The sequence below is a fragment of the Haliotis cracherodii genome, unplaced genomic scaffold (assembly GCF_022045235.1).
Source record: "Haliotis cracherodii isolate W230 unplaced genomic scaffold, xgHalCrac1.p SCAF_1, whole genome shotgun sequence".
Lineage (NCBI taxonomy): Eukaryota > Metazoa > Mollusca > Gastropoda > Lepetellida > Haliotidae > Haliotis > Haliotis cracherodii.
In genome coordinates, this window is record NW_027266264.1 from 53,190,871 (window position 1) to 53,217,285 (window position 26,415).

At 38.2% G+C, this 26,415-nt stretch overlaps 1 protein-coding gene across 1 annotated transcript; it reads left to right on the plus strand.

Annotated features, from left to right (window-relative positions):
- Positions 1 to 1,156: 1,156 nt before the first annotated feature.
- Positions 1,157 to 9,813, plus strand: LOC139465592 (homeobox protein orthopedia-like). Its single transcript, XM_071247304.1, has 3 exons — positions 1,157 to 1,223; positions 1,811 to 2,064; positions 8,601 to 9,813. Exons 1-3 carry the CDS (start codon positions 1,157 to 1,159, stop codon positions 9,123 to 9,125), a joined length of 846 nt encoding a protein of 281 aa, XP_071103405.1. The 3' UTR covers positions 9,126 to 9,813.
- The last annotated feature ends 16,602 nt before the right edge of the window (positions 9,814 to 26,415 follow it).

Genomic DNA, 26,415 nt, shown 5'->3' on the forward strand with positions numbered 1-26,415 from the left:
AATAATTTAACCGTCATAAAATGAAATTATCAAAACTTTATATCATTCATTAGAAATTCACCAAGCAAGAAACATGTTATTAATGTGTGACTGCTTATCAGAATAATATCGATAATGATCGTAGTCAAAAATGAAAAAAAACCCGAACTTAATTGTTTTGTTTAAACATGTATTTATTAAAAGGTCAAATGGACCAAACAAACGTTCTTTATTATCACTAATGTGAATACTGAAAAGTAAAGTAAAATAGAAGATGGAATTTTGTTGAAAGAAAAGATGTATCAGTGTGATAGGCTTGTGCTGGGTTAAATGTGAATAACAGCCGAACCGTTAGTTTAAGATATGCGATAGGTGTAACAAATTAAACTCAAAGGAGCACCCGTGACTATCCCCCCTACCCTACACACACGCGCTCACCTATGCACGCTCCCGTAGTGTATTACAGGGTTTGATATTGTCATGCTGGTTCGTGTGATATACAGAGTTAACTCTGTCGTATTATCTATGAAAACTTTAGCAGGTGTTCGCGCGCCACGTGCCCGGCCTCAGTGATATCCTCTGTCCCTTGGTCAAACCTTTGTTAGCCGCTATTGTCTGTTGTATTTTCTTTGATCGACATTGTTTTTCTGCAAGTTGTTGTTTTATGACTAAAGTGCATAATAAATATGTATCGTATAGCAGACCGGATACATATGGCACTGTCCATGTCCCGGAAAATGGTTGTTAACAAGCCAAAACAGTAAAACATTGTTTTATGATTGCTTGGGCAATAAAATGATTTAGCGAGTAATCACAGTCATTCATCCTCGAGCAGCACGCGCCAGGAAACTCGGTAAGTCGCGCTCTTTGATTGCCGTGGAAAAAAGGTGATGGAAAGTTTTATTACCTTGTTAAACTACATCTCAGACTTTCGGCAAGCTGTATTCATATGTCCATACCATTGTAAACGACAATTCAATCAGCTGCAATAAACTTCCCTGGCCGTTTGCTCGAGGTGTTGAATACGAGTCATCGGATAAAGAGGCGTGGCCGCTAGATGAAAACTAACCAATCGGCGAGCAGGGATTACATGCTTCAAAGAAAGCGGCAGATAGCGAGTGAAGTAAAGGCTTATTATATTAAGTCTGTGAGTCTGTTCCTCATTACGCATTTCACGATGAACAGAGAACATGCATCTACCCACCTCACAATCTCCGACACGACATTGACGAGTTCGCCATCAGGTAGGCAATGCTTCTCCAACCCACCTATTGTTTTGCCAAATTGGCCGTTATTAGCTTGGTCCGCTAATTCTGCTCATTTGGGCTATTATGGACCAGCTCGCTGATAGGACCGGCGCTTGATTTAATTCATTTCTTCTAAAATTAAATCTGCACGTACCAATTTCTGCTCGTTTACAACTAACTGTTTCGATATGAGATCGCCTCTTAAAGTGTCACTCATCATACAAGTCAGTTTGCTGCGCTACAGGGGTGTTCATTACGATATATTGCCGATATTTAGCTGATTTATGCATTTTCAATTTGTATGTGACAGGGCAGGGAATAAAATACTTAGTACCTTGTTGGCAATTCCACTCTCTTGCGTGTAGCGCACAGCGACGTTGTAGCCAAATGCCAAACATTTTCAGCTTTAGTGAACGGGCTTGCCGTTTTATTGGAACTCTGCCGATACTCAACGGATACAGAAACGAAATCCTTTCACAGATATATTTCCTTATCAATACATCTCGGCAAATGGTTTACTCCAGGAATTTACCTGTCTGGGATTTTACTTACCCTCTTGTGAAGATACCTACGTTTGGTTTCAGTGCTGAAGGAAGACGGGCTAAAGATGAAGGAGAACACGGACCGTCGGGATGGAGGAAGCCCAATAGAACAGACACAGCTCTCTTCCCCGAACGACGGAGGGGACAAACCCGCTAAACAAAAGCGACATCGAACCCGGTTCACTCCAGCACAGCTCAACGAGCTTGAACGAAGCTTCGCGAAAACGCACTATCCAGATATCTTCATGCGAGAAGAGTTGGCTCTCCGAATCGGACTCACGGAATCTCGTGTGCAGGTATATATATATTTTTTTTACACCAGCTTCAATATGACAGTATAACACATTTATGTTATCAGATATTTATTCTCCCGCCAGTATACAGAGATAACCCTGGTTGTTCAAAAACTCATGAACTTCGACATCATTTCACTCGTGCGATAATCGTATATTTTCACTTGTATTAGGCAAATTCATTATTTTATCCAGGAATGCATGAACATTATTAAAAAAAGATATATGGAAGATTATATTAAGGAACATATACTGACGACGTATCCCGCCGTGTATTGTCATTTTCGCCTGTAAAATTTCATTTTTAGAGAAGCTTATATTCATAAAAGAGCCAAATTTAAAACGAAGCATGTTACATTTCCATCGTTTCTTGTACTAAATAATTTACAATTTAATGATAAATTGATAATGACAAAGAGTCTTCGTAAAATATGTACATAAAGCAAGTACTAAACACAATATGACATTAACAGTTTTGACTGGAATAATTAGTATAATGTTTATTCCTCAATATAAGGTATACACCATTGGTTAGGCAAATAAACACACAATTACCGGTTCATATAGTGATTATATAATTCTATTCTACAAAGAAATTGAAGTATTTGCTTTGACCTTACGGTTAATGTACCATGGTAGTCCCCACACGTTTCCATAACGGGTGAGTCTGACCATGTGATAACAGTAAATATCCATTTCCTAAGGTGGGGGTCTATGGAAGGCAGGTGTTCATACATACTGCTGTCAACACCTTTGCGATGTATCCATGGGAAACAATGCATGAATGAATGAATTGCAGCAAGTCTCTTGGCCCCTTTTTATTATATTTTATTAAGATAATTTACCATGTTTTTTTCTGTAAAATATGTTCATTTTAGAGACCTGATGTTGTCCAAGTGCAAATATTTACATAAATAGGTGCATTATTATCACAATATTTATAAACATATTTTCACCATCAGATATGTACAAAAGTGAGAGCTATTGCGATACAAAAGATTTGAAGAATGGATAATCTAATAGTTTTTCAAATTTAAGATATATTCAGACACACAGACAGTTTATTCACTAATTTAGGCATCAAACAATTCCTAATTCTACTGTATAAACAGTCTGTAAAATATATATTCATAGAACAGTAAATAGATGTTTTGCTGTACGTTGGTTCATAGTGCCAGAATGTATTCGAGTTGGCGATAAATTATTGCAAACAAACAATTCACCGAAATATTTCAAGTTCATAGATATCTTATTGTGTACCAAAAATAATTAACTTCATATTGCTAGTTTCATGTATATTCTGAAAATGAACCTTCATCCATCAAGTTTAATTCAATATTATTTAAGGTTTATAATGCTAATCAAATATCAATATAATGCTTATCAAATATCAATATGAATAATAGCTAACAGTAGGTTTGCAATGATCTCATTTAAGGTCATGTCGCTACATTAACACATTGGTGACATCAGTGTGTAAACGCCTCTGGTTCTGTGAGAATATTAAAGTTTTTTTTGTGTTGTTTACGCCACACTCAGCAATATTTTAGCTATATGACGGCGGTCTGTAAATATTAAAGTCTGGACCAGACAATCTAGTGATTGACAGCATGAGCAATTGGCAATAAAGTAGTGAAACAACAAGCTGTTTTGTTCGTTACAATCCCGTACATGATAACCTCTGACATTCGCCATCGTTTGTAAATGGTTGATGATGACTGCGTACTGCATATAATACCAAGATTGGAGATGTGACAAACTTGGTTTGAAGGGGTACTTTGAAAAGAATTAAATTATCTGAATGTATAACACCTGAACAACATTTGTTTTCCACGACTGTGGAACGTGGTAACGGTAGAAAAAGATAAAACAAACTACACTTATTCAATGATAAATATGCACACGGTTTTATGCATCGTTGATTCCTCATATTGTTCAATCGTTAAGGAACTTATTGTAGCGCGTTTGTATGCTGCGTCTGGAAACTGCAACACGGATAGTATTTTTATAGATAGAATTCACTATTCTCAGAGCATATGTGTTATATATTAAAAATGTTTGTTGTTTAAGAAATCAGTTGATAAAAAAGGAACATTATATGTTTAAAGCTTTATGCCAAGACTCAGTTGCGAAGAAATACAAATTGTTTAAAATGTCTTCACACTGATTCAAAGGATTATGTAAAGGGTTTCACCATATACATTTAATGTAATATAATGTATAAACAATATGTTTGTAATTGAAGAATACATGACTTAAATAAATAATATTAAAAAGCATATTCAAACTGAACAACGCAAAGCAACAATGACTAAACGTTTTGCAACCTCTGTGTATGAGTAAAAGTAATCATGTTTGTACGATGATTAGACTGTTTGAATATAATCATCACATCAATTAATATAAAATGTGTTTATGTAACCTCGTGCAAGTATATGCATGCGCCAACTAAGTATATTGTTTGACATTAAAAAAATGACAATCTAATAACGTTCGGTTACACAAGAGGTATAGTTTCGATCATAAAAAAACACGTCTCGTTGAGAAAATAATTTACGAAATTTTTCGCATCGTTGTAACTGTAAGACTGTTTGACTAAGATGTTCATCTACAACTTCCACGAAGTCGCTTTTCCAGCCTTGAGTCCGTCAGGGGCTTTCCCCATCGCTAGCACGCAATCCGAGACCATGCATTTGCATTGAGATTATTATATTTTCATTGAAAATGCGTTGAAGATTCGGTTTTGGCACCTCTATAATGAAGATATTAACCACCGCGGACTCCCTTCCTCGTTTTCAGTCGCTAGAGATCAGTTTAGTCGACCAAGAGTCGAGATCGAGGACAGAATTCCGTCCCCGCTTATTCCCGTTTCGCGTGCGGTACGACGCAGACCGCGCGTGCTGTCAATGCTGCCGGCACGAGTGCGTCCCACGAGGGACTACAGATAGAGCCCGCTTGCCGTAAGATCGTTAACGCAGTAATTAATCCTAAATAGCCATTTCAAACTGAATTGATATCACGACTTTTGAAACCTCGGACCGACTCTTTGCGTTTTAAAGTCAGTGCCACGACCATTCTAACCGGGGGGATTGAGATAATTTTCTGCTAGACTGGGGGCATGCACACGCCTTTATCCTATGTAACCCTGCCACATTTATTTGCAATTCATCTATTTTCTGGGCTATTAAACATTACTTGAAATACACGAAACCGAATGCGTAGACAACTTATTTCTGTGCGTGAATTAGTTTAACACATAATAATCCATGTATTCCTCGAGGGCGGAAGAGTGTGGCCGAATAATGAAGTTCATTGTTTCAGGAGGAAGAGAGTGCTATGTTCTTCTTCACCTCCCGGACAGATCTTCTGGCTTGCTTTGCCATGAATTACTGCAAGGCATTTGTTGTGTCTTCCTTAGTTACAAATTCATCTAAGATCCATCCCTTATGCGTCGAGTCCCTTTCTTGCTCTGGTTTATAATTGTCTAAATAATTTCCGTGAATCGTCTCCTATTTTTAAAAAATTTAAACCTAAATCCCATTTTCTGAAATTTATTGATACACTAAGTTGGTTAATCCCCTGGGTTTTTGCGTATTCTTTGTATAACCATGTCATCAGCATCTGTATATGTAACATCTCAGATACGTACTGATCTGTATTTTTTGTAGCAAGTCCGTAAAACATGTATCTTCTGAAATATAACCATTTCCACAGTCTCTGCCCGTTAATGCTTGAATTAAGAGCATTTTGCAAACTATTTGCATGACTAAACGTGAAGAACAGAAATTCACCTTAAAGTAAGTGAAGGAAAATATAATTTATTTATGAAATGTATACGCAAAACATGGATGGATGTTTTCTTCCCTTCTTTAAATTCATCTTAAGACCTCTAATTATACTTCTTATCCTTTGTTCGTTTTAATGTTTATTACTGCTATTTTTTCCCGTTTTATTTCTAACACCGAATTTATACGTTTTTGGTAGGAGTTCACTATTGTAGACCTTGCATCAATATTGGTAGAGAATTATAGTCTTTCTTTTACACCGTTTCTCAGCGGTTCTTGCTCTGCCTAATATCTCAAGGCGGTTGAGCAATGTCAAAGCTAATCATAATGTCCATTAAGTGTGTTTTATTTGCGTCCATCATTTCAATTCTCCAATTTGCAACGTATTTGTGAGTCTGACAAGATAAGAGGTTGCACTTCTTGATTTCTGGAGGCTGTGTTATTAAACTGACTAATTATACCGTTAAATATGCCGATTATCGTGGCAAGTGGTCCAACAAATGATGAACTAAAAATAAAAGGAAACAACCAGACTTGTTTGTCATTGAAACGTCCGATCAGTCTCTGGGCAAACATGTGATCGTTTTGCGGATTGTGCGCGTTAAGAGCACGCACGTGCAAGCGAGTGACCAACCAATCAGAATCAATTAGTTCGCCGCGGAACAATAGGGAGGAAAGGCCCGGTGCCATTAGATATGCTGATCTAGGAAGCGCTCAACGAGAATTGCTAGCCACGTGATAGATGATTAAATATATTTAGCCAGAACACAAATGCAGTTGATAGCTAACAATGTTTAGTGTTATGAAAATCAAATATTTGCAAATTATCGCTAATGTATTGATAATTTCATGCAAAGGTCTCCGATAAGATGTCATCACTCGGCTGGTTAAGTTTGTAAAAGTCAGAGATTAATTAATCAAATGAAATATTTGACGATGTCATTAATTAATGGCCGTGGTCATTGTAAGCATGACGTAATAGATTGGCGCCCAGATAACGGTCTTCAATTAACCCTTGAATAGTGAGATGGCCTGCTTGTAAAAGAGTATAATTAAGCGTGATGAGAAATGACGTTCCTTTATCAAGCAACTTAGACTTTCAGTTGACAAATGACCCTCTTAATGCCTCTACATTTGTAGGGGTCTTATGGTGAATTAAATTTAATATTAATACAATATGATTCTTTAACAAAGCCTAAATATCGTAAAAGATACCTTTAGTTACATATATTTTGATTAAGCAGAATATGAGTAGATGCTGTATAAACAATTATCTTACAATAGTCATAAAGATAAAGTAAATTCAAAATATTTTCTTTCTTGAAATACAAGCAAAAATGTATGTAGTGCCTGTGGTATTGTCAAACGCACCATAATAAGAAAAATGAGAAACACATTTGACTCGTAATTAAAAATGAACTATTTTGTAATCAAATAATATAAATCAATATTTAACGGTAAATCATTAAGATAAGATTAAATTGTAAAAGCAAATAATTTTGACAAGATTGAAATTGTACAAACAAGTTATGATAATTCTTTTAACACACAAGCCAATCAGCTAAAACAATTTAACACACCATGAATTATGACGCTCTGACAACAAACGTAATTTTATCTCCCAGCTGCTAATGTTTCTGTTGTGCTCTGATGCCAGAACATTTAATGTTGACAGGACCATCGTCCTACCCTGTCATGTTGCATCGCCATCTATTGAAAACACTGCCTAAAGGACAATGTCAAATTGTTTGTTTTCTGACAAATTAATTCATCTTTCCAGCATAGCCCGTCGATGCGACATGCAAGCAAAACATATGGCACCCAACCACGAAATCTACCTAAACAATCCTTTACGAATAACAACATTTTTTTCCGTCGCATTTCACTCATTATAACATAAATCGGGGCGGTGCGACCTCTACTTGTCTTTTGCCTCCACACTGTTGCGGCATAATGAAACTACAAATACGTCCGTCTCACAAGGGACATTATTGTAATGACACTCAATGGGAGCGGGAACTATCCTGAATGTCTAATTAAACTCCCAGCATGCATTGCCGTGTGATTGTCGACACCCCTCTGTCCTAGCTCAGGTTTGTCCCCTGTCTCCACATCAATCACATCCTTGTATGATAATGAGGGAGCTTGCAATAACACTGGCTTAATCATCAGTTTATATACAACTCCAAGGGGCTTTATTGAACCTTGATAAAGTCATTGTATGTCGCCCATCAGTCTTTACTTAGAGAAAGAACGAAATTACGCCCGGCCATGCTGGGAGATCGACATGAAGTCATAGAGTTCAATTATTGCAAACAATGATTTGCCAATAGACTCAACTGTATTGAATTTCTTCTGATGGATTTTGTAGAATGAAAAATATGTTTTTAAGCCAGGAGAATGAAGTTATTGATACTTGAAACTGAGGACGATATTGTCATGTTGAATTAAAATTTGGGAAAGAGACGAGCTTAAGTTGTCTGTTTTTCACAGTGTCAGTGAAAGCATTACAAGTGCATTTTATCGCACTTCAGACTTCACTCCGTATACCAGCTATATGGCGACAGTTATGTCTTCCATGCTTTTAACAAGGTCACGTGGGATTGAGTAGAACATTAATCTCACGAACTCTTCGACAATTTAAAAGCCAATTTCAAAGGGCACTTTTTTCATTTCCGTTTTCATAAATATCAAAGTGCGTGTAATAATGTCATGTTTGTGACAGATTTGACAATTCCCCCTTTTGTCTTCCAGGTCTGGTTCCAGAACCGCCGGGCCAAATGGAAGAAGAGGAAGAAGGCCACAAACGTGTTCCGTACCCCTGGTGCTCTGTTACCATCAACAGGATTATCTCCCTTCGGTACAATGGGAGACTCCCTCTGCGCTTTCCCACCTTCGGAGAGCCGATGGGGGATGTCCCAAATCGGCAGCCATATGAATGGCAACGTCAACCATCTTGCTTTGTCAGCAACGTTGCCACGTCAAGTCACAGCGCAGTCGCTATCGTCACAGGTACCAATGGGTCTTTGCAACCCGTCAGTGTCCCTTGGCAACGGCTTAACAGTATCAAATGGAAGTCCTATCTATAACACTTCTTACGGAATGGCGGCATCATCGTGTGCCTCGCCCCTGACCGGAAACTCTCCATCCCCTTCCCTCCCCTCATCCCAGATGACTTGTGGCATGCCTGAAATTGATGATGCTTGGAGGGGGACAAGCATCGCTCAACTGAGACGGAAGGCTCTAGAACACACGGCTTCAATTACAGGGTTCCGCTGACAATGAACAGGCAGCAGAGATGACAAAAATATTGGTGTAGATCCAAAACGGCTCAGCCTTCATCTAGTGATGGTCCAACTGGAATCGAGTTGTTACCGTAAATCTCACATCCTCTGCCGCGGAGATCGGGCTTGGTCCACAAGTAGACATTCCATATGTAATACTAGTGACGCGCGGTACCCACGATCTTGTGGATGAGTCGTATAAGTGCTGTTCGAACTATGTTGTTTGTACAAGTTGTACCAGTATTTAGTTCTGTTTAAACTTGTGACTGTTGTGCTTAGATCATCGTCTCTTATCAAGGGAGAAAAGTTGGACATGAGTAGAAGTCCCAATTACAGAAGCACGTTCCGTAGTTAAATTTGAATTTGATTTGCTACTTCCTATGATCGCGGTCGTGTTGTATTTCAGTAGGTTATTTTTTATTTATCTACAGTTTTTGAAAATCGAATTTAGAAGCAATATATAAGATCGATGGAAATAAATTTTAAAATCATCATCATCATCATCCCTCAAATTTGTGCGTCACGGTCTTGTAAAGCGAAACTATGTCTAAAAGTACTTTATCACCATCTAGACAAGGAGATGACATTGCATTCCAAAACATCGTTGTACAATTTGAAACCAACACTTTTTCATCCGACGCAAGGAAGTATTGCGGGTTTTTATAACACCTACATTTTAAAGGTCGGCGTATCTAGTCTTATTAAAGTTGTATAAAATGTTGTTTACATACTTATGTATATGTCGTTTATTTATTATACAGATACTAATTTAAATATGATAAGCATCATGGATCATGTATGTTTACAGCTTGTATAGAAGTACTATTTATTGAAACATTCCAAACATGGAATAAAAATACATAAAATAGCAAACTGTGAGTTGGTTGTATTTTTCTTTTCAACGAGAAACTGAAAACTGAAACTGAAAAATGTTTTGTGTCTATTGTGTTGTCTGTTTCGTGATCACATTGTTGTCAAAATTGTTTCTTCAACAATATATCCACTCTTATCTACTGTGCAGATATGATTTACATTACAACTAATGTGGTCAGAATTTCGCATCGGTTTCCCCATGATTAATATTGAGGATGAAATCCTCCAGAAATTGTAACGTCGCCATGCATCCGAAGCAAGACGGATATTTATCAGATCGTTTATCCCGTCTCATTGTACGAACGTTAGTTCATGTTATGTCCGAAAATCTACAAATGTAACATAAAGGCACTTTTTCGAAACAAAATTATATCCGTTTTAATGTGTGTTGTGACATGCCTCTGCATGTGTCTGTGACGGGCTCCACCGGTGATTGCAGGATACGCTCACCTTTTCATTAACAGCTGGTATCATCACCATTTGATAGTGAGCGTATTCTGCCCCATCATTTGATGAGATGTTATATGGCAAGTAAATACAAATATCCTCTATTTCAGTCCCCGTGTACTATTCTTTGTATGCATGTACTTGTCGTAAGAAGCGACTAACGGGATCGGGTGGTCAGGCTCGCTGACTTGATTGATGCATGTCATCGTAACCCAATTGCTTGGATCTACGTTCGTGATGGCAATCACTGGATTGTCTGGTCCAGACTCGATTATGTACAGACCGCCTTCATATAGCTGGAATATTGCTGAGTGCGGCGTTAAACAACAAACAAACAAAACCAAAATCACATACATTGAAATTTCGTTTGTCCGGAAACGCCCGTCTATTCGATGAGGTGGAGTGAAATTGGAATTAACGTCGCGTTCAAGATTGTTTCACTAACGTACCGAATTGGACGTGTGCTTGGGTGCTTGTGCTGATTCGGAGTTTAACATTGAATCCTGACAGTATCGGGTACTCCGGGCCGGCCAGTCCTTGTTTTATCCCCTTAAAAAAGAGCAATAGACTAACGCTTTGTCCCTGAAAATATATTCTTTTGATAGAAACAAATAACTCCATTTGTAGTGAAAAGGAGCTTCAGTAGGATGGGAGATTCAGAACCTGGGGAAAATCTAGACTTGCTTCATTCAAAGCTAGTGCATTACAGTAAATAATATGGTTCAGGGACTGTGAAGCAGAATAGCCGAGCAGCAACAAGTACCATCTTTTGTCTTTGTCTTTACGGTATGATGCGGTCAGGTGATAGAATCTGGACTCGCTATCCACTGCATAGTCCTGCACCATGACCGTGGAATATATTTATTTTATGAAAAATATATCTAGAAACGCATACAAAAGCAAGTCTAGCCAGCTCTAGCTAACTCTATTGAAATCAGCATAGGGAATTTTTTTCTATTTTTAGAGTCGAGAAGGATATTGTTTAACATAAGATTTCAGAGACTAAATGTAAGTCTATCCACTACACCGCGGAACACCATGGTCCCGCAAATATCCGAACCAGCGGCCGGGTGAATACTATTGTTTACTATACAAAAATCAAGGTAATATTACGACAAACCTGTAGTTCGTTCATACAGATTTTAACCAGCAATGGTACCGTCCGGATGAACAGGGTTTTGTTGTACCTCATTTGTCCTTCCACTTGAAACGACAAAGATCAAGGCTGCTTCCTGCATTGTCACGTACATGTACACAGCGTGTTTCAATATTAGCGGGCAGCTGGTCGCAGTGGGGAAGTCGAATTGTCACGTCGAAAGCCCAGGTTCTATTCCCCACGTGGGTAAATGTGTGAAGCCGAATTTCTGGTGCCCATCGCCGTGATGTGGCTGGAATATTGTAGAAGCTGGCATGGAAAAATATGTATTTCCGATATTAAAAAGCATAATATAATAATCAGGGTTTGCTAAAAATGAGTAAGTACTACTACGCCAACCCCAAATCTGTAATCCGGCGCAACGTCTGATGACAGTTATAGTTTGATGTACAAATTAAGTTTGCGTACCATATTTGTCAAAAGCGTTCCACGTTTTCAAATGAAATTTATAATTGTAGACATACATAATAATGGCAGGTTTTATGTAAAATAGGTTCAACAAATTATAACATGTAAAATGGTAGAAAGGTGTTTGTGGATGCAAAAGACGAATTATCAATTTTCATAAACCTTACAACCTTACCCACGTACAACTTTGTATTTTTACTTTACAGAAACATGTTTCTCGGATGTCCCTAAATAATTGCGATTAAACACTATTCACACAAAGCGGTCCTCCAGGACGGGTCAGACCTGATTGTTTACAGTCCATTGTCATAATGCTGAATATTGCGGTGTATTCCAACACGCGACCTCCAGGCAGCGCCGTATGTACAGGCTGAGTTCAACATTCACAAGTCCCCTAATGCACTATTCAACTTTTGATAGGGGTATTCCCATTATTTAAGTAGGTTATAAATATTTTAAGTTAAATAAATAAAATAAATACACATTTCCTGAATTTCACAACTTTATGTAACATCTTGCAATCTTTTTCAAACGTTTATATTGTGACAAGTCAGTGTTCTCTGTTAGTTTCACAGTCTGTTATAGTCTAATTTATATCGAATATTACAATATACGTATTCAAGGCTACTGGTACAATATGCATCATGAAAATTCGCGTTAAGTTAAACATATCACACGTTTGGAAGATTACAACAGCGAGAGAATAATTATTTTCCCTTTCTTGCTAGTTTGTCAGTAAGTAGATGGTGTTTGGCGTGGGTTTTGTAAAAAATCAGGACATTTTGTTGTGTCACCCAGCAGTTTTTTCGGTGGAAGATAGAAGGTAATTTTCCCCAACACAGGACATCATTTTTATTTTGTAAAACCCAAGGAAATCTTAATTTTTATTTTGCATGGAAGTCCTATATTCGCCGTTCTTTCCAATATATCTTACTTGCACAGGGAGGGTTCGACTCCGGACCTAAGTTCTCGCCACTTGAAATAAAATCAGGACATTTCGCGATTATTTATTAAGTGGCTATATTTAGCAGCACGAGCAGCGTGCGCTCATTACCAGCACGAACTGAAACAGAAAACCATGCACATGTAGTATTTAAAGGGCCATTGACGTTGTTCGAGATGCACACACTGCTAACCCGGATTGTAACCACGTGATCAAAACACAGAGAGAATGTTCATCCCAAGCAAAATGGATATTTCTTGAAAAGAGCATTTTTTTTTCATTTTTGTAAATTATCGTTTCGTATCGCCGGAATGGCTTGTTTCCACGTTATAAGTATTAGAACCCATGCAGCTGTCTTCGTTAATTAATTCTATTTCAATTGGAGAGGACAATGATGCCGGTTTTATAGTGCAGGTCTACTCAAACACAGTTTCGACAAGCCGACTTGTCCTTGTTTTGTCACCTAGTGTCGAGCACCAGACAAGGTAACAACAAATACCAGCTTTTAACGTCTTTTGGTGTGACGGGGCCGGGAATCGAACCCCGACATTCCGCTCCGATATATTTAATGATAAATCCTGTTTATTTGACAATGGTTTCACTGTATAGCATCATTTTAATGAATTTGGTTGAGATAAGAAAACGAGATAATGAGCAGATACATAATTAATCTACGAAATACAAAGACATCGCTCGACATCGAATTCTACACATTATATATATCTATACGCTGGTGATACACATGTGGAATAATATGGTAATGTGTATGCAAATCATCTAGCGCCCAACGGATTGTATGGGTATACTCCCCGGGGAGCTGAGAATGCAATAAGCTAGTAAATGAGCTAGGACCCGGGTAATAATCTCATTAGCTTTGCACGCGCTTATATAAATGTCACTTTCTAAGTGAACAAAGTATTATCACTTTGTCAAAATATTAGTATCAAATGGCGACGATGAGGATGCTGAACACGTGACATCCAGGTTAACGAATCAATAGAACGGCGGGTTACTTTATCAAGGGCAGGTGGAGAAAACGGGGTATTCGCAGGACGACGACCCGTCGAATTTTTCCATTCGCAGGACGACGACCGCCGGTACGCCTTTGACGTGTGGTGTTGTATTAGGAGGGGATTAACTCCTTGGTTAGTGTCAAAAACTGAAATATGTACACGAAAACTGAAATGCCCATCCCAACATCTTTGAGCTGATGAGATTTATAGGCGCAGAACAGCAGAAGACAGAGTGTAATCTGCTACAGTACCAGGCCGGCCAGCGTCTCCCACCAAAAAAAAAAAGAAGTTCTGTGATATACAACGCAGAATCGATCAACTGAAGACCAGAGCAGCGTAATTTTCTTTGCTGACTCAGTGTCTCATCTTCTCAAACTGACTTAATTGCCCATGACTTTTGTGAATCTTATATGTACGTCATCTTGTACATATACATTCAAATTATTTGTAAATAAATCAATATTCACCCTTATTGTCTTTCTTTCGTTCGTTTCAAATCCAGTTCCAATTTTTTACTTGTTCGAGTTGTTAAAATAACACTCGATACCCATTGTTTAACTAGATTGGCGGATTAAAATATTCGCAGGACGACGACCTCACTTTTTGCTAGTTTGTTTTTATACGACACAGGGGGTCGTCGTCCTGCGAATGAACCGATAAAACGTACAGTAATAATCCGATTATATTGGAAATAACGTAATAATATAAGACAGGTTTTAAACGAATGCATGTGAAAATATGTAGGTGAGGAAAGTGCTTTCGCCTTTACGGTCAGATGCATTTCATTTTTATGTGTGTTGTTTGTATGTTTTTCTTAAAAATATATTTTTGTTTATAAGGTTTTATTAACGATAAATACTTGAACAGGATTTCATAATTTTTCGCAACTAAGGAACTAGCAACAGTTAGTAATCAAATAGGATAATCCAAGGGATAAATAAAGATGATCCACTGGTAAAACACCATTTACAAATGGGGGCTAAGCTCTTAGTTTGTTAAATCAGTTAAATTATTGGATCTCCTTACTCTATCTTCATAGAGACATAATAGGTTTGTAGCACAGTGCGGACATTAAGCGAAGAAATTGACTAATATCCTGGCTCGCGGGCAGGAAAACACATTTAAATTCCCACAAATCTTAACTGCTATTAAACTAATAAAAGTTATTCATGGGTGCCAAATAGTTCATCAACATGAAATACTGTCGACATTTTTCACGCTCACTCTTCCTATTGTGGGGGGCTGGAACGGCCTAATTACCAAGGGTTAATATTAAGCTTAAACACCGTCATCAACCGTAACGATATTACACATCCGGCCACAGTGAAGTCCCCTACGAAATATTCAGACTAACTTGAATAAATTTGACAATGAAGCCTGTTTTCATTGTGCCTTCTGTGAGGCACCGTCCCCAAATTCCGCTCACATTGAACAGTTTGACAAAACTGAAAGACACGCATAAATGAAATTGATTTTGTCTAACGGATATCTCTCGCGCTCGTTGAATACACTTAATTAAACTAAACCGGAAGTTCTGCATCGTAAGGGACCAGCGAAGCGACGCGAGTTCTCGGCCCCTTGTGTCATTAATCTAGTGTTGTGACGTGTTGTATATAAAGACAACAATATTGTCGCTGCTATTGTTCGCTTGTGATTGGAAATATCAAATAACGGCATTATTACCTCTCAAACAATAACGGTGTGAGGAGTTTATGAAAGGGTGTAAGGAGTCTATGAAGGCCGGAGCTCGTGCACCTGTGACACGGCTCCCGTCGTTGTATAAACAGTATCTGTACAACTGTCGATCAATGAAGGGGGCGGGACTTATTGTCCATGGCGGCCACGATCAATACGACAGTGGATGAAGGGTTCGTTGACAAAACGGTGCGGACTAAATATGACAATTTGCTCATAGAGGGAAAACGAAAGCATTGAAAAATGCTGTTGTACACAGTATGTAAATAAATTAAGCATCTAGAAGTAAAACGTGTTTCATCAAAGAGAACCGTCAAAAATCATGAATAAAATGCTTGTGCCACAACACGAGGTAGCCGAACAGGATCGAGCAAAATATAAATGTGCATAGTTATGAAATCTAAATACGATTGAAACCCGATGTTTATGAATGTTTCTTCAGTATATTGCTATCACGCGTAGATAAAATGGGTGGGGTAGGTGTGTGAGTTGGCTTAACGCCACTTTGAACTCTTTGTATTCCATTTATAACACGGAGTGTCAGCTGAAAATTGGAAGTTGCAAGAAGTGATGCATGTCTACCAATTTGGTGAAACCCACGAGCATGGGTATGGTGCTGACAAACCTAGAAATATTATCACCGCGAACCATGATTTGAACCCAAGATCGTAGGTTTCTGGAACGCGAAATGATTTGCTGTGCCTCAGACGAATGGGCGACCCGTGCCCGACCCCTTCTGTTAGCTTTGTGCTAATTATAGAAGTTATGCAATACTCAAAACACACCTTTTTCTTATTTTCAACTTCATACATTAATTAGTATTTCCATGGTTACCACCTGTACATTAACGAGTCCGTTACCTTACTCAGATGTGTTATCTGCATGCGTAAATGTTACAGTCAATGTCTACAAGTACAGACTATCTGCATGTGTAAATGTTACAGTCAATGTCTACAAGTACATACTATCTGCATGTGTAAATGTTACAATCAATGTCTACAAGTAAAGAATATCTGCATGAGTAAATGTTACAGTCCATGTCTACAAGTACAGACTATCTGTATGTGTAAATGTTACAGTCCATATCTACAAGTACAGACTATCTGCATGTGTAAATGTTACAGTCAATGTCTACAAGTACAGACCATCTGCATGTGTAAATGTTACAGTCCATGTCTACAAGTACAGACCATCTGCATGTGTAAATGTTAAAGTCGATGTCTACAAGTACAGACTATCTGCATGTGTAAATGTTACAGTCAATGTCTACAAGTACAGAATATCTGCATGTGTAAATGTTACAGTCGATGACTACAAGTACAGACCATCTGTATGTGTAAATGTTACAGTCGATGTCTACAAGTACAGACTATCTGCGCATGTGTAAATGTTACAGTCGATGTCTAAAAGTACAGACTATCTGTATGTGTAAATGTTACAGTCAATGTCTACAAGTACAGACTATCTGCATGTGTAAATGTTACAGTCAATGTCTACAAGTACAGACTATCTGCATGTGTAAATGTTGCAGTCCATATCTACAAGTACAGACTATCTGCATGTGTAAATGTTACAGTAAATGTCTACAAGTACAGACTATCTGCATGAGTAAATGTTACAGTCCATATCTACAAGTACAGACCATCTGCATGTGTAAATGTTACAGTCGATGTCTACAAGTACAGACCATCTGCATGTGTAAATGTTACAGTCGATGTCTACAAGTACAGACTATCTGCATGTGTAAATGTTACAGTCAATGTCTACAAGTACAGACCATCTGCATGTGTAAATGTTACAGTCGATGTCTACAAGTACAGACCATCTGTATGTGTAAATGTTACAGTCGATGTCTACAAGTACAGACTATCTGCATGTGTAAATGTTACAGTCCATGTCTACAAGTACAGACCATCTGCATGTGTAAATGTTACAGTCAATGTCTACACGTACAGACTATCTGCGCGTGTAAATGGTGCAGTCCATGCCTACAAGTACAGACTATCTGCACGTGTAAATGGTACAGAGAGAGAGAGAGAGAGAGAGAGAGAGAGAGAGAGAGAGAGAGAGAGAGAGAGAGAGAGAGAGAGAGAGAGAGAATTATCCAAGCAACATCACTTGGAGCGCCGCCATGAATAGGCTTCGGCGTGACGAGCGAACACTTTTCCCACTAGACTACCCCACGGTTACGACGTGGGTACAGAAAAATAAGTTTTAATATCGCGACGTGCAGCACTTGAGCATGACCACACTGACTCATACATTACATTTCATAGCTTAGATGAAAGAGGCGGGTTATCCCAGAAGCAAAATCACTTGTCTCCCAGAATTCTCGGGTTGGTCCCCACATGGGTACATTATATAAATAGAATAGTCTAAACTATTTCCATAATTATAAGAATTCTCCATAGTAGTATTCTGACTATATCAAAAGCATGTGTTTATGCATCACTGTCGACTGTGGTGCTCGCGAAAATGTGAGCGTATCCTGCCCCACCGGTGGCACGTGAATCATTAAAAAAAACAGTGTAATGTTGCTTGAATATGTGATAAGTGGCGTATTTTTGGTGTCCTCCCCATTGGCCTACTTCCCATTTGGCCTACACTTTTAGAGGACTTAATTACGGTCAGTAATCGCTTGGTTGATCACTCACTAATTACCCGTCTCCCCCAGAGTGATGAAAATGAACCAGTCAAACAACAGAGAAATACAAGCTTACAGAATCTTTTCAATGTAATTTGATAAGGATTCCTACTGCATCTGCTAATGCCAAGGAAGATATTTCTCCTTGCTGGTGTCTGTCTCTGAGTCTGGACAGTTGACCATCGAGGTACACAATGCTGGTGTTGTTTTTTTGTTTTCACAATAAACAACTCCCATTCCTTGAAAAATACTTTCCAAACACAATATTTACCATTGCAATGATAAATAAATGAAAGAAATGTAAACTGATTGCAATGCAACTACGAATACGACTTATTCATGATAAAGATTTTGTATCAGAGCACAGGAACATATGTCCTTATTAAGCGAAGAAGATCCAGAAAAACGAATAACCTTGTTTCACCGCGTGATTGCAATCAAGTGTTTGAGATTCAAATAGAATTAACTGTCAATATTGTCGTACTAACTGTCAATAAGATATCCAATTCGAGCAAATTACTTCCTTTATGAGATCAGTTAAAGAAAACATTAAGTTGTCAATTCATCTAAATGACCATGAATTGAAATTAATTGAGGCAAGCATGTGTTGATTTCAGCTGTGATGGTGTATCTTTCAGTAACTCTCACTCGTAACAAGAGCAATGAACACGGCAATAAACACCATTGTAGTTGTTGATTGCAACCGATGACAGGCAGCGATTTCTTTTATAGCAATTAATAGAAGTTAGTCACTGCGTTAATGCTGATCCTCAAAACACGCAAAAAACAACCTATCGGGAAATCAGATTGTCATCCACGTGATTTTGGCGGGTAAATGCCTATAATTTGGATAGATTGAACTGTCGTTAGTGTTTGCATGATAGTGCTGTGAACCTCTTTTGTCGTTGTAAAACAGGCGGTGTTTCTATATTACATTAACTCGGTAAATACGTGTATCATTACAACAAACCTGTCACTGGGTGTCATTGATTAACGGCACGACTGGAAGCTATGTTGAGTTGTATTAGTTAAGAGAAAAATGCAGAATTTGCATAATATTCTTCAGTCGAGCAGCTGTTGATCAGAGGAATCAAATAACAAAATTAGTGACGTCTTTTAACGACGTCCCCATGGCAGTAATCAAATTAGTGAAACAGCTTCTGATGTTATAGATAATATTCAGAGTAATGAACCTTAAAACGCGGAGAAAAAAGTTTACAGGAAGAATATCTTTACCTGACGCTATTATTCGAATGGTTGGCACATCTAACACAATTAGCTTTGAGGATACAAGCTACAACATTTTGAAAAAAAATGGTTACATCTCTATTTTCAGATGATCAGGACATATTGTTAAAACATGAAAGAAATGTAATTTGAGTTTACTGAGGAGATAGTGTGTGAAAGACTTCATAATAACTATGTGTCATGTCATAATATGTCTATGTGAAATTTGGGGAGAAGACATTTCGTCCAAATATAGGCATCCCCATGCATTGACAGAAATATTACAGTTTACCAACTTACTTACTGAATGTCACTGTCCACTCAGACACCAACACGTTATTTAACTGAACTAACCAGTTAGTAAGTGTTTGCTAATTAAATAAGTAGGTGGCGCAACTAGATAAGTTCAATTTACTGTAATCTGTTAGTAGAGATTACTATCCCAATTTCAAAGAACTACTGGTTTAAGTTGTTGATAATACTAATTGAATAAGTGATATATAGTAATATTTTTCTCATAACTGCAAACGTTTATTTAATAAGCCTGTAGACCCGTGAAGCTCCGGCGAAGAATTCTTTAGCAACCCATAATCGTCATAAGAGGCGACTAACGGGATCGGGTGGTCAGGCTCGCTGACTTGGTCGATGGATGCATCATATCCAAGTTGCGTTGATCCATGATGTCATTCAGTGGATTGCCTGGTCCAGGTTTTTTACAGATCGCTGTCAGATAGCTGTAAAAATGATGTGCGTGGCGTTAAAAAAAACAAACGAACAAAACAAACAAACTAAGCTTGTAAGTTTTAATAAATGTTCGTTTCTTGGTTATTCTGCTCTCCGTGGTGACAGCTGAAGAATACAATTTGCCAAAAACAAGACATTTAGTAAATAACAAGCGAAATAAACAATACAGGTGAAAGATAACAGTAACAGTTTGTGTAAAGATCACTGTGTGTGGCTTCATACGTCAAAGTGCAGACATACAGCTGCTGTGATAATTGTCGCAGTTCAAAAATAAGAAGGGGTTAACAGAGCAATTGGAAAACAAAATGTTTATTTGTTGTTTAACTCCACACTCAGCAATAGTGTAAATAATCGAGTCTGGCCAATCCAGTGATCGATATCATGAGTATCGATCCACGCAATTGGAATACGATTACACACATCAACCAAGGGTTGGGTTGCCGAAGACCTATTCTTACCCGGATCTTCACGTGTCCCGCTGTTACTAATTAAAGGACATGTACAGTAAACTGTAAATATGGGATTACATAATTTATGAAGCATATCTAAACAAATATCTTGAAGAAAAAAGGCAATAGTAGTGACAAAAGACGTTACAAACCTAGTCGTATTCCGGAAACTACCGAGAGTTAATGAGCGGAGTTGTTATTGCGGGACCTGACGTTATAGTGGAGAGTTTATTTGCAGACGATCACTGTTTCTGTATAATGTTTGGTAAATGACTAGCGTTCGCCATGGCATCACCACACAATGCCATCGAGGAAATATTGAATTTTCGCTCAATGACCTTCGGATATTCGTCCATATCGATATAGCCATTGGTTAGTCTAAATAGTCTTCACAGCAGTAGGGAAAGCAAGGAAGATCTACCGAGTGAAGACGACAAATCTGATGTGAATGGGGAACACAATCTAGTGTGACATATCTAAATAAAAAGAACGTTTACCAATAAAAAATCGTGTGACATATATTCTTGTGTAAAATATTCCAGGTGTAGACTGACACTTATCTTTGTTAAGCATTGTTCACTGTGTTGTCTTTTTGCCAAACAATTAGCTTAGTGAAAAGGATAAAGCTAAATTTGTTTTTTTCTATACAAATGAAAGTAATGTGTTTATTGTATTGTTTAGTAATGGTTGTTTCAAAGTAGAGATAATTTATGGAAAGCAACTTCTTTATATACTGTAAAGGCGGTTTCGGTATATATCCTTATACCGCTGACAAGCAGCGTTGCCTTTACAGCAAATTAAGAAGTTGTCAACCATCTCTACTTTCTCACCCGTCAACTTCTAAGTAATGCCTATCAAACAATTTATGGTTGTTTCAGTTGATTTAAACAGTTGTAATAATATAAACTCTCTATATAGCTATTTCTTCGTATATTTCGACGAATTTTATACGACTCTTGCTCAAAAGTTGTTTGATCAGGATTACAACATTCAAGGCCTCAGTAAAGCTATCAAAAAGTCCTATGGCAGACATGTGGGGAACAATTCCACGTTTGACGCGTCAGTGATGAAAATGATTGGTTGGTTGGTTTGTTGTTTAACGCCGCACTGAGCAATATTCCAGCTATATGATGGCGGTCTGTAAATAATCGAGTCTGGACCTGACAATCCAGTGATTAATGTCATGAGCATCGATCCACGCAATTGTGATCGATGACATGCATCAACCAAGTCAGCGAGCGTGACCACCCGATCCCGTTAGTCGCCTCTTACGGCAAGCATAGTCACCTTTTAGGGCAAGCATATATGAAAAGTCCAGTTAGACACATGGAAGTGATCAGTACATCATATGAAGAGACTAGTTGGACACATGGAAGTGATCAGTAAATCATATGAAGAGACTAGTTAGACATATGGAAGTAATCAGTACATCACATGAAGAGACTAGTTAAACATGGAAGTGATCAGTACATCATATGAAGTGACTAGTTGGACACATGGAAGTGATCAGTACATCATATGAAGAGACTAGTTAGACATATGGAAGTGATCAGTACATCATATGAAGAGACTAGTTAGACACATGGAAGTGATCAGTACATCATATGAAGAGACTAGTTGGACACATGGAAGTGATCAGTACATCATATGAAGAGACTAGTTGGACATATGGAAGTGATCAGTACATCACATGAAGAGACTAGTTGAACATATGGAAGTGATCAGTACATCAGATGAAGTGACTAGTTAGACACATGGAAGTGATCAGTACATCATATGAAGAGACTAGATGGACACATGGAAGTGATCAGTACATCATATGAAGAGACTAGTTGGACATATGGAAGTGATCAGAACATCACATGAAGAGACTAGTTAGACACATGGAAGTGATCAGTACATCATATGAAGTGACTAGTTAGACACATGGAAGTGATCAGTACATCATATGAAGTGACTAGTTGGACATATGGAAGTGATCAGTACATCATATGAAGTGACTAGTTAGACACATGGAAGTAATCAGTACATCATATGAAGAGACTAGTTAGACACATGGAAGTGATCAGTACATCATATGAAGAGACTAGTTGGACACATGGAAGTGATCAGTAAATCATATGAAGAGACTAGTTAGACATATGGAAGTAATCAGTACATCACATGAAGAGACTAGTTAGACATATGGAAGTGATCAGTACATCATATGAAGTGACTAGTTGGACACATGGAAGTGATCAGTACATCATATGAAGAGACTAGTTAGACATATGGAAGTGATCAGTACATCATATGAAGAGACTAGTTAGACACATGGAAGTGATCAGTAAATCATATGAAGAGACTAATTGGACATATGGAAGTGATCAGTACATCATATGAAGAGACTAGTTGGACACATGGAAGTGATCAGTACATCATATGAAGAGACTAGTTGGACATATGGAAGTGATCAGTACATCACATGAAGAGACTAGTTAGACATATGGAAGTGATCAGTACATCAGATGAAGTGACTAGTTAGACACATGGAAGTGATCAGTACATCATATGAAGAGACTAGTTGGACACATGGAAGTGATCAGTACATCATATGAAGAGACTAGTTGGACATATGGAAGTGATCAGTACATCACATGAAGAGACTAGTTAGACATATGGAAGTGATCAGTACATCATATGAAGTGACTAGTTAGACACATGGAAGTGATCAGTACATCATATGAAGTGACTAGTTGGACATATGGAAGTGATCAGTACATCATATGAAGTGACTAGTTAGACACATGGAAGTAATCAGTACATCATATGAAGAGACTAGTTAGACACATGGAAGTGATCAGTACATCATATGAAGAGACTAGTTGGACACATGGAAGTGATCAGTAAATCATATGAAGAGACTAGTTAGACATATGGAAGTAATCAGTACATCACATGAAGAGAATAGTTAGACATATGGAAGTGATCAGTACATCATATGAAGTGACTAGTTTGACATATGGAAGTGATCAGTACATCATATGAAGAGACTAGTTAGACATATGGAAGTGATCAGTAAATCATATGAAGAGACTAGTTAGACATATGGAAGTGATCAGTACATCATATGAAGAGACTAGTTAGACACATGGAAGTGATCAGTCCATCATATGTAGAGACTAGTTAGACATATGGGAGTGATCAGTACATCATATGAAGTGACTAGTTAGACATATAGAAGTGATCAGTACATCATATGTAGAGACTAGTTGGACATATGGAAGTGATCAGTACATCATATGAAGTGACTAGTTAGACATATGGAAGTGATCAGTACATCATATGAAGAGACTAGTTAGACATATGGAAGTGATCAGTACATCATATCTAGAGACTAGTTGGACATATGGAAGTGATCAGTACATCATATGTAGAGACTATTTGGACATATGGAAGTGATCAGTACATCATATGAAGAGACTAGTTAGACATATGGAAGTGATCAGTACATCATATGAAGAGACTAGTTAGACACATGGAAGTGATCAGTACATCATATGAAGAGACTAGTTAGACATATGGAAGTGATCAGTACATCATATGAAGAGACACGAAAATCTAATCAAGCCACAGGCCTTCCCTGACTAGCATGTCCCAACTTTTTAATCCTTTTATCCCCATCCTTGCTGTGCATCTGCCTACATTACCTGTGTGCTATTTGTTATTCTTACTGTACATCTGGCTTCAGCCAATTATCTGTGTGCTACATTGTACAAAATGTGTTTAGAATGTAAACACAGACTCAACATGTTTAGATCTTAATATGATTAGGAATGGGTTTAAATCCTAAACGTAGTACACACTTGGTAGCAGAATTGAGTAACATGAGAGACTACAAAACAAGAATAAATAGCTCTTATCACCTCCCACACATCCTAACACCTCCCACATATATATTTCTTTTCACTTGGTAGTAATCGCTCCAGCTTGACAACGGTGTAAGAATCGTCATAGAAACGCCGCTATATGCAGTAGTTGGTTGGTTGGTTTGTTGTTTAACGCCGCACTCGGCAATAGTCCAGCTATATGACGGAGGTCTGTAAATAATCGAGTCTAGACCAGACAATCCACTGATTGATATCATGAGCATCGATCCACGTAATTGGGATCGATGACATACACCAACCAAGTCAGCGAGCCTGACCATCCGATCCCATTAGTCGCCTTTTACGACAAGCATAGTCACCTTTTACGGCAAGCATGGTTTAGTGAAGACATATTCGACCCCGGATCTCCACGGGTCCTATATGCAGCAAACCAGAGGTTGTTTTACATAAAGTTGTACGTTTCTTGTACCTTTTTCTGTTAAGTATAACATATGAAGAGACTAAAACGACATCCTGGGCATTAAAAGAACATATCTGCTAACAGACAATTTGAAAAAAATAAATACCGACATTTAAAGGGACATTTAATTGACGTCCAAATGTTTAAATGGCTTGATTGTGTACATGATCTTTATCAATTCATGTGGTCATGCGTTCATTCGGAATGACAGAGACAGTAAAATCTATACAGCAGCGATGCTAGGTTCAACGTTAGCGTCCACTGATACAAACCTCTATCCAGTAGCCGAGATTACATGTACATGTAGGCACAAACATTATGAAAACACTTACCACACCAAATTGGTTCTGTCTACAGGTTTATTTATTGCAGCGTTGCAAGAAGTTTAAGTCTCGATAATTTTCTAATGCACATAACGTCAAATTAATATCCTTGTTGCCCTTGTCCGGCTTTTACAACGCATATATCTCCTTCTATTTACAACCCGGAGGCGACGGGATCGTGAAGGAAGAAAGTCATTAATCCATCAGGATGTATCTCCATCACAGCAGGATCGAGGCTCCAGTAGGTACAGACAATGACACGAAAGACATCTGATTAAGGGTTAATCAACCACTTTATGAAAACAAATCACGATCTTATTTAACATCTTTTGTTTCCTTAAATGACTTTGTCAGGCGCGACATAGTGTATGGGTTGGGTAGTAGCGACCACGGGGTTCTACATTCTCTTGAAGACTCAGTTAATCAGCGAACAACGGTGTGGGTCTTTCATCACGACAGGATCGTATTACAGGCTGCTTTGCTAATTACTATGTCATCTCTATGCCTTCTCTGCAGCTTTTGTATCCCTGTTCAAATACTCCTGTATAAGGAAATAGAACCATTACACCTTGTTTATATTGACTTCCCAGCTTCCGCGCTTTCGGCGTGCCGTTCACGACGGAGACGCACAACCACCTATGACACGGCACCATCGTGTTCGGCGGAGAAATCCCTACTATGTTATTTTAATTTTGTGATTCTTTCCCCCGTTAATTTGTCTTGATCGTAGCATATTTGCCCCTCTTCTTCTGCTCGATTTAGTTTCGGATGTAGATGTTAAGAGAGCTAATTCCACCTAAAAACGAAAGTTTCCGGTGGAGGCTGGGCGCGCAGTCAATGTATCGGTGACAGTCACGCGATGTCGCGCGAGACATCCGCACACTAGGGGGCGCTGCGATGAAGGGAACGGCATGCAGACGAGAGTGCCGCCATTGCACAATGTAACTGTGCGTGACAGACTGCCACACGTCTGATTCAAGATCATTGGATATTGACATTTGAGAAAATAGTTTTCGCTATGTTTTAGCGAAACT

What these genes read in the sequence shown, in the direction of transcription:
- LOC139465592 (XM_071247304.1), top strand. Translation starts at nt 1,157, where the DNA reads ATGAACAGAGAACATGCATCTACCCACCTCACAATCTCCGACACGACA. An exon ending in ATTGACGAGTTCGCCATCAG is followed by an intron (nt 1,224 to 1,810) that starts GTAGGCAATGCT and finishes GTTTGGTTTCAG; the next exon opens with TGCTGAAGGAAGACGGGCTA. An exon ending in TCACGGAATCTCGTGTGCAG is followed by an intron (nt 2,065 to 8,600) that starts GTATATATATAT and finishes TTTGTCTTCCAG; the next exon opens with GTCTGGTTCCAGAACCGCCG.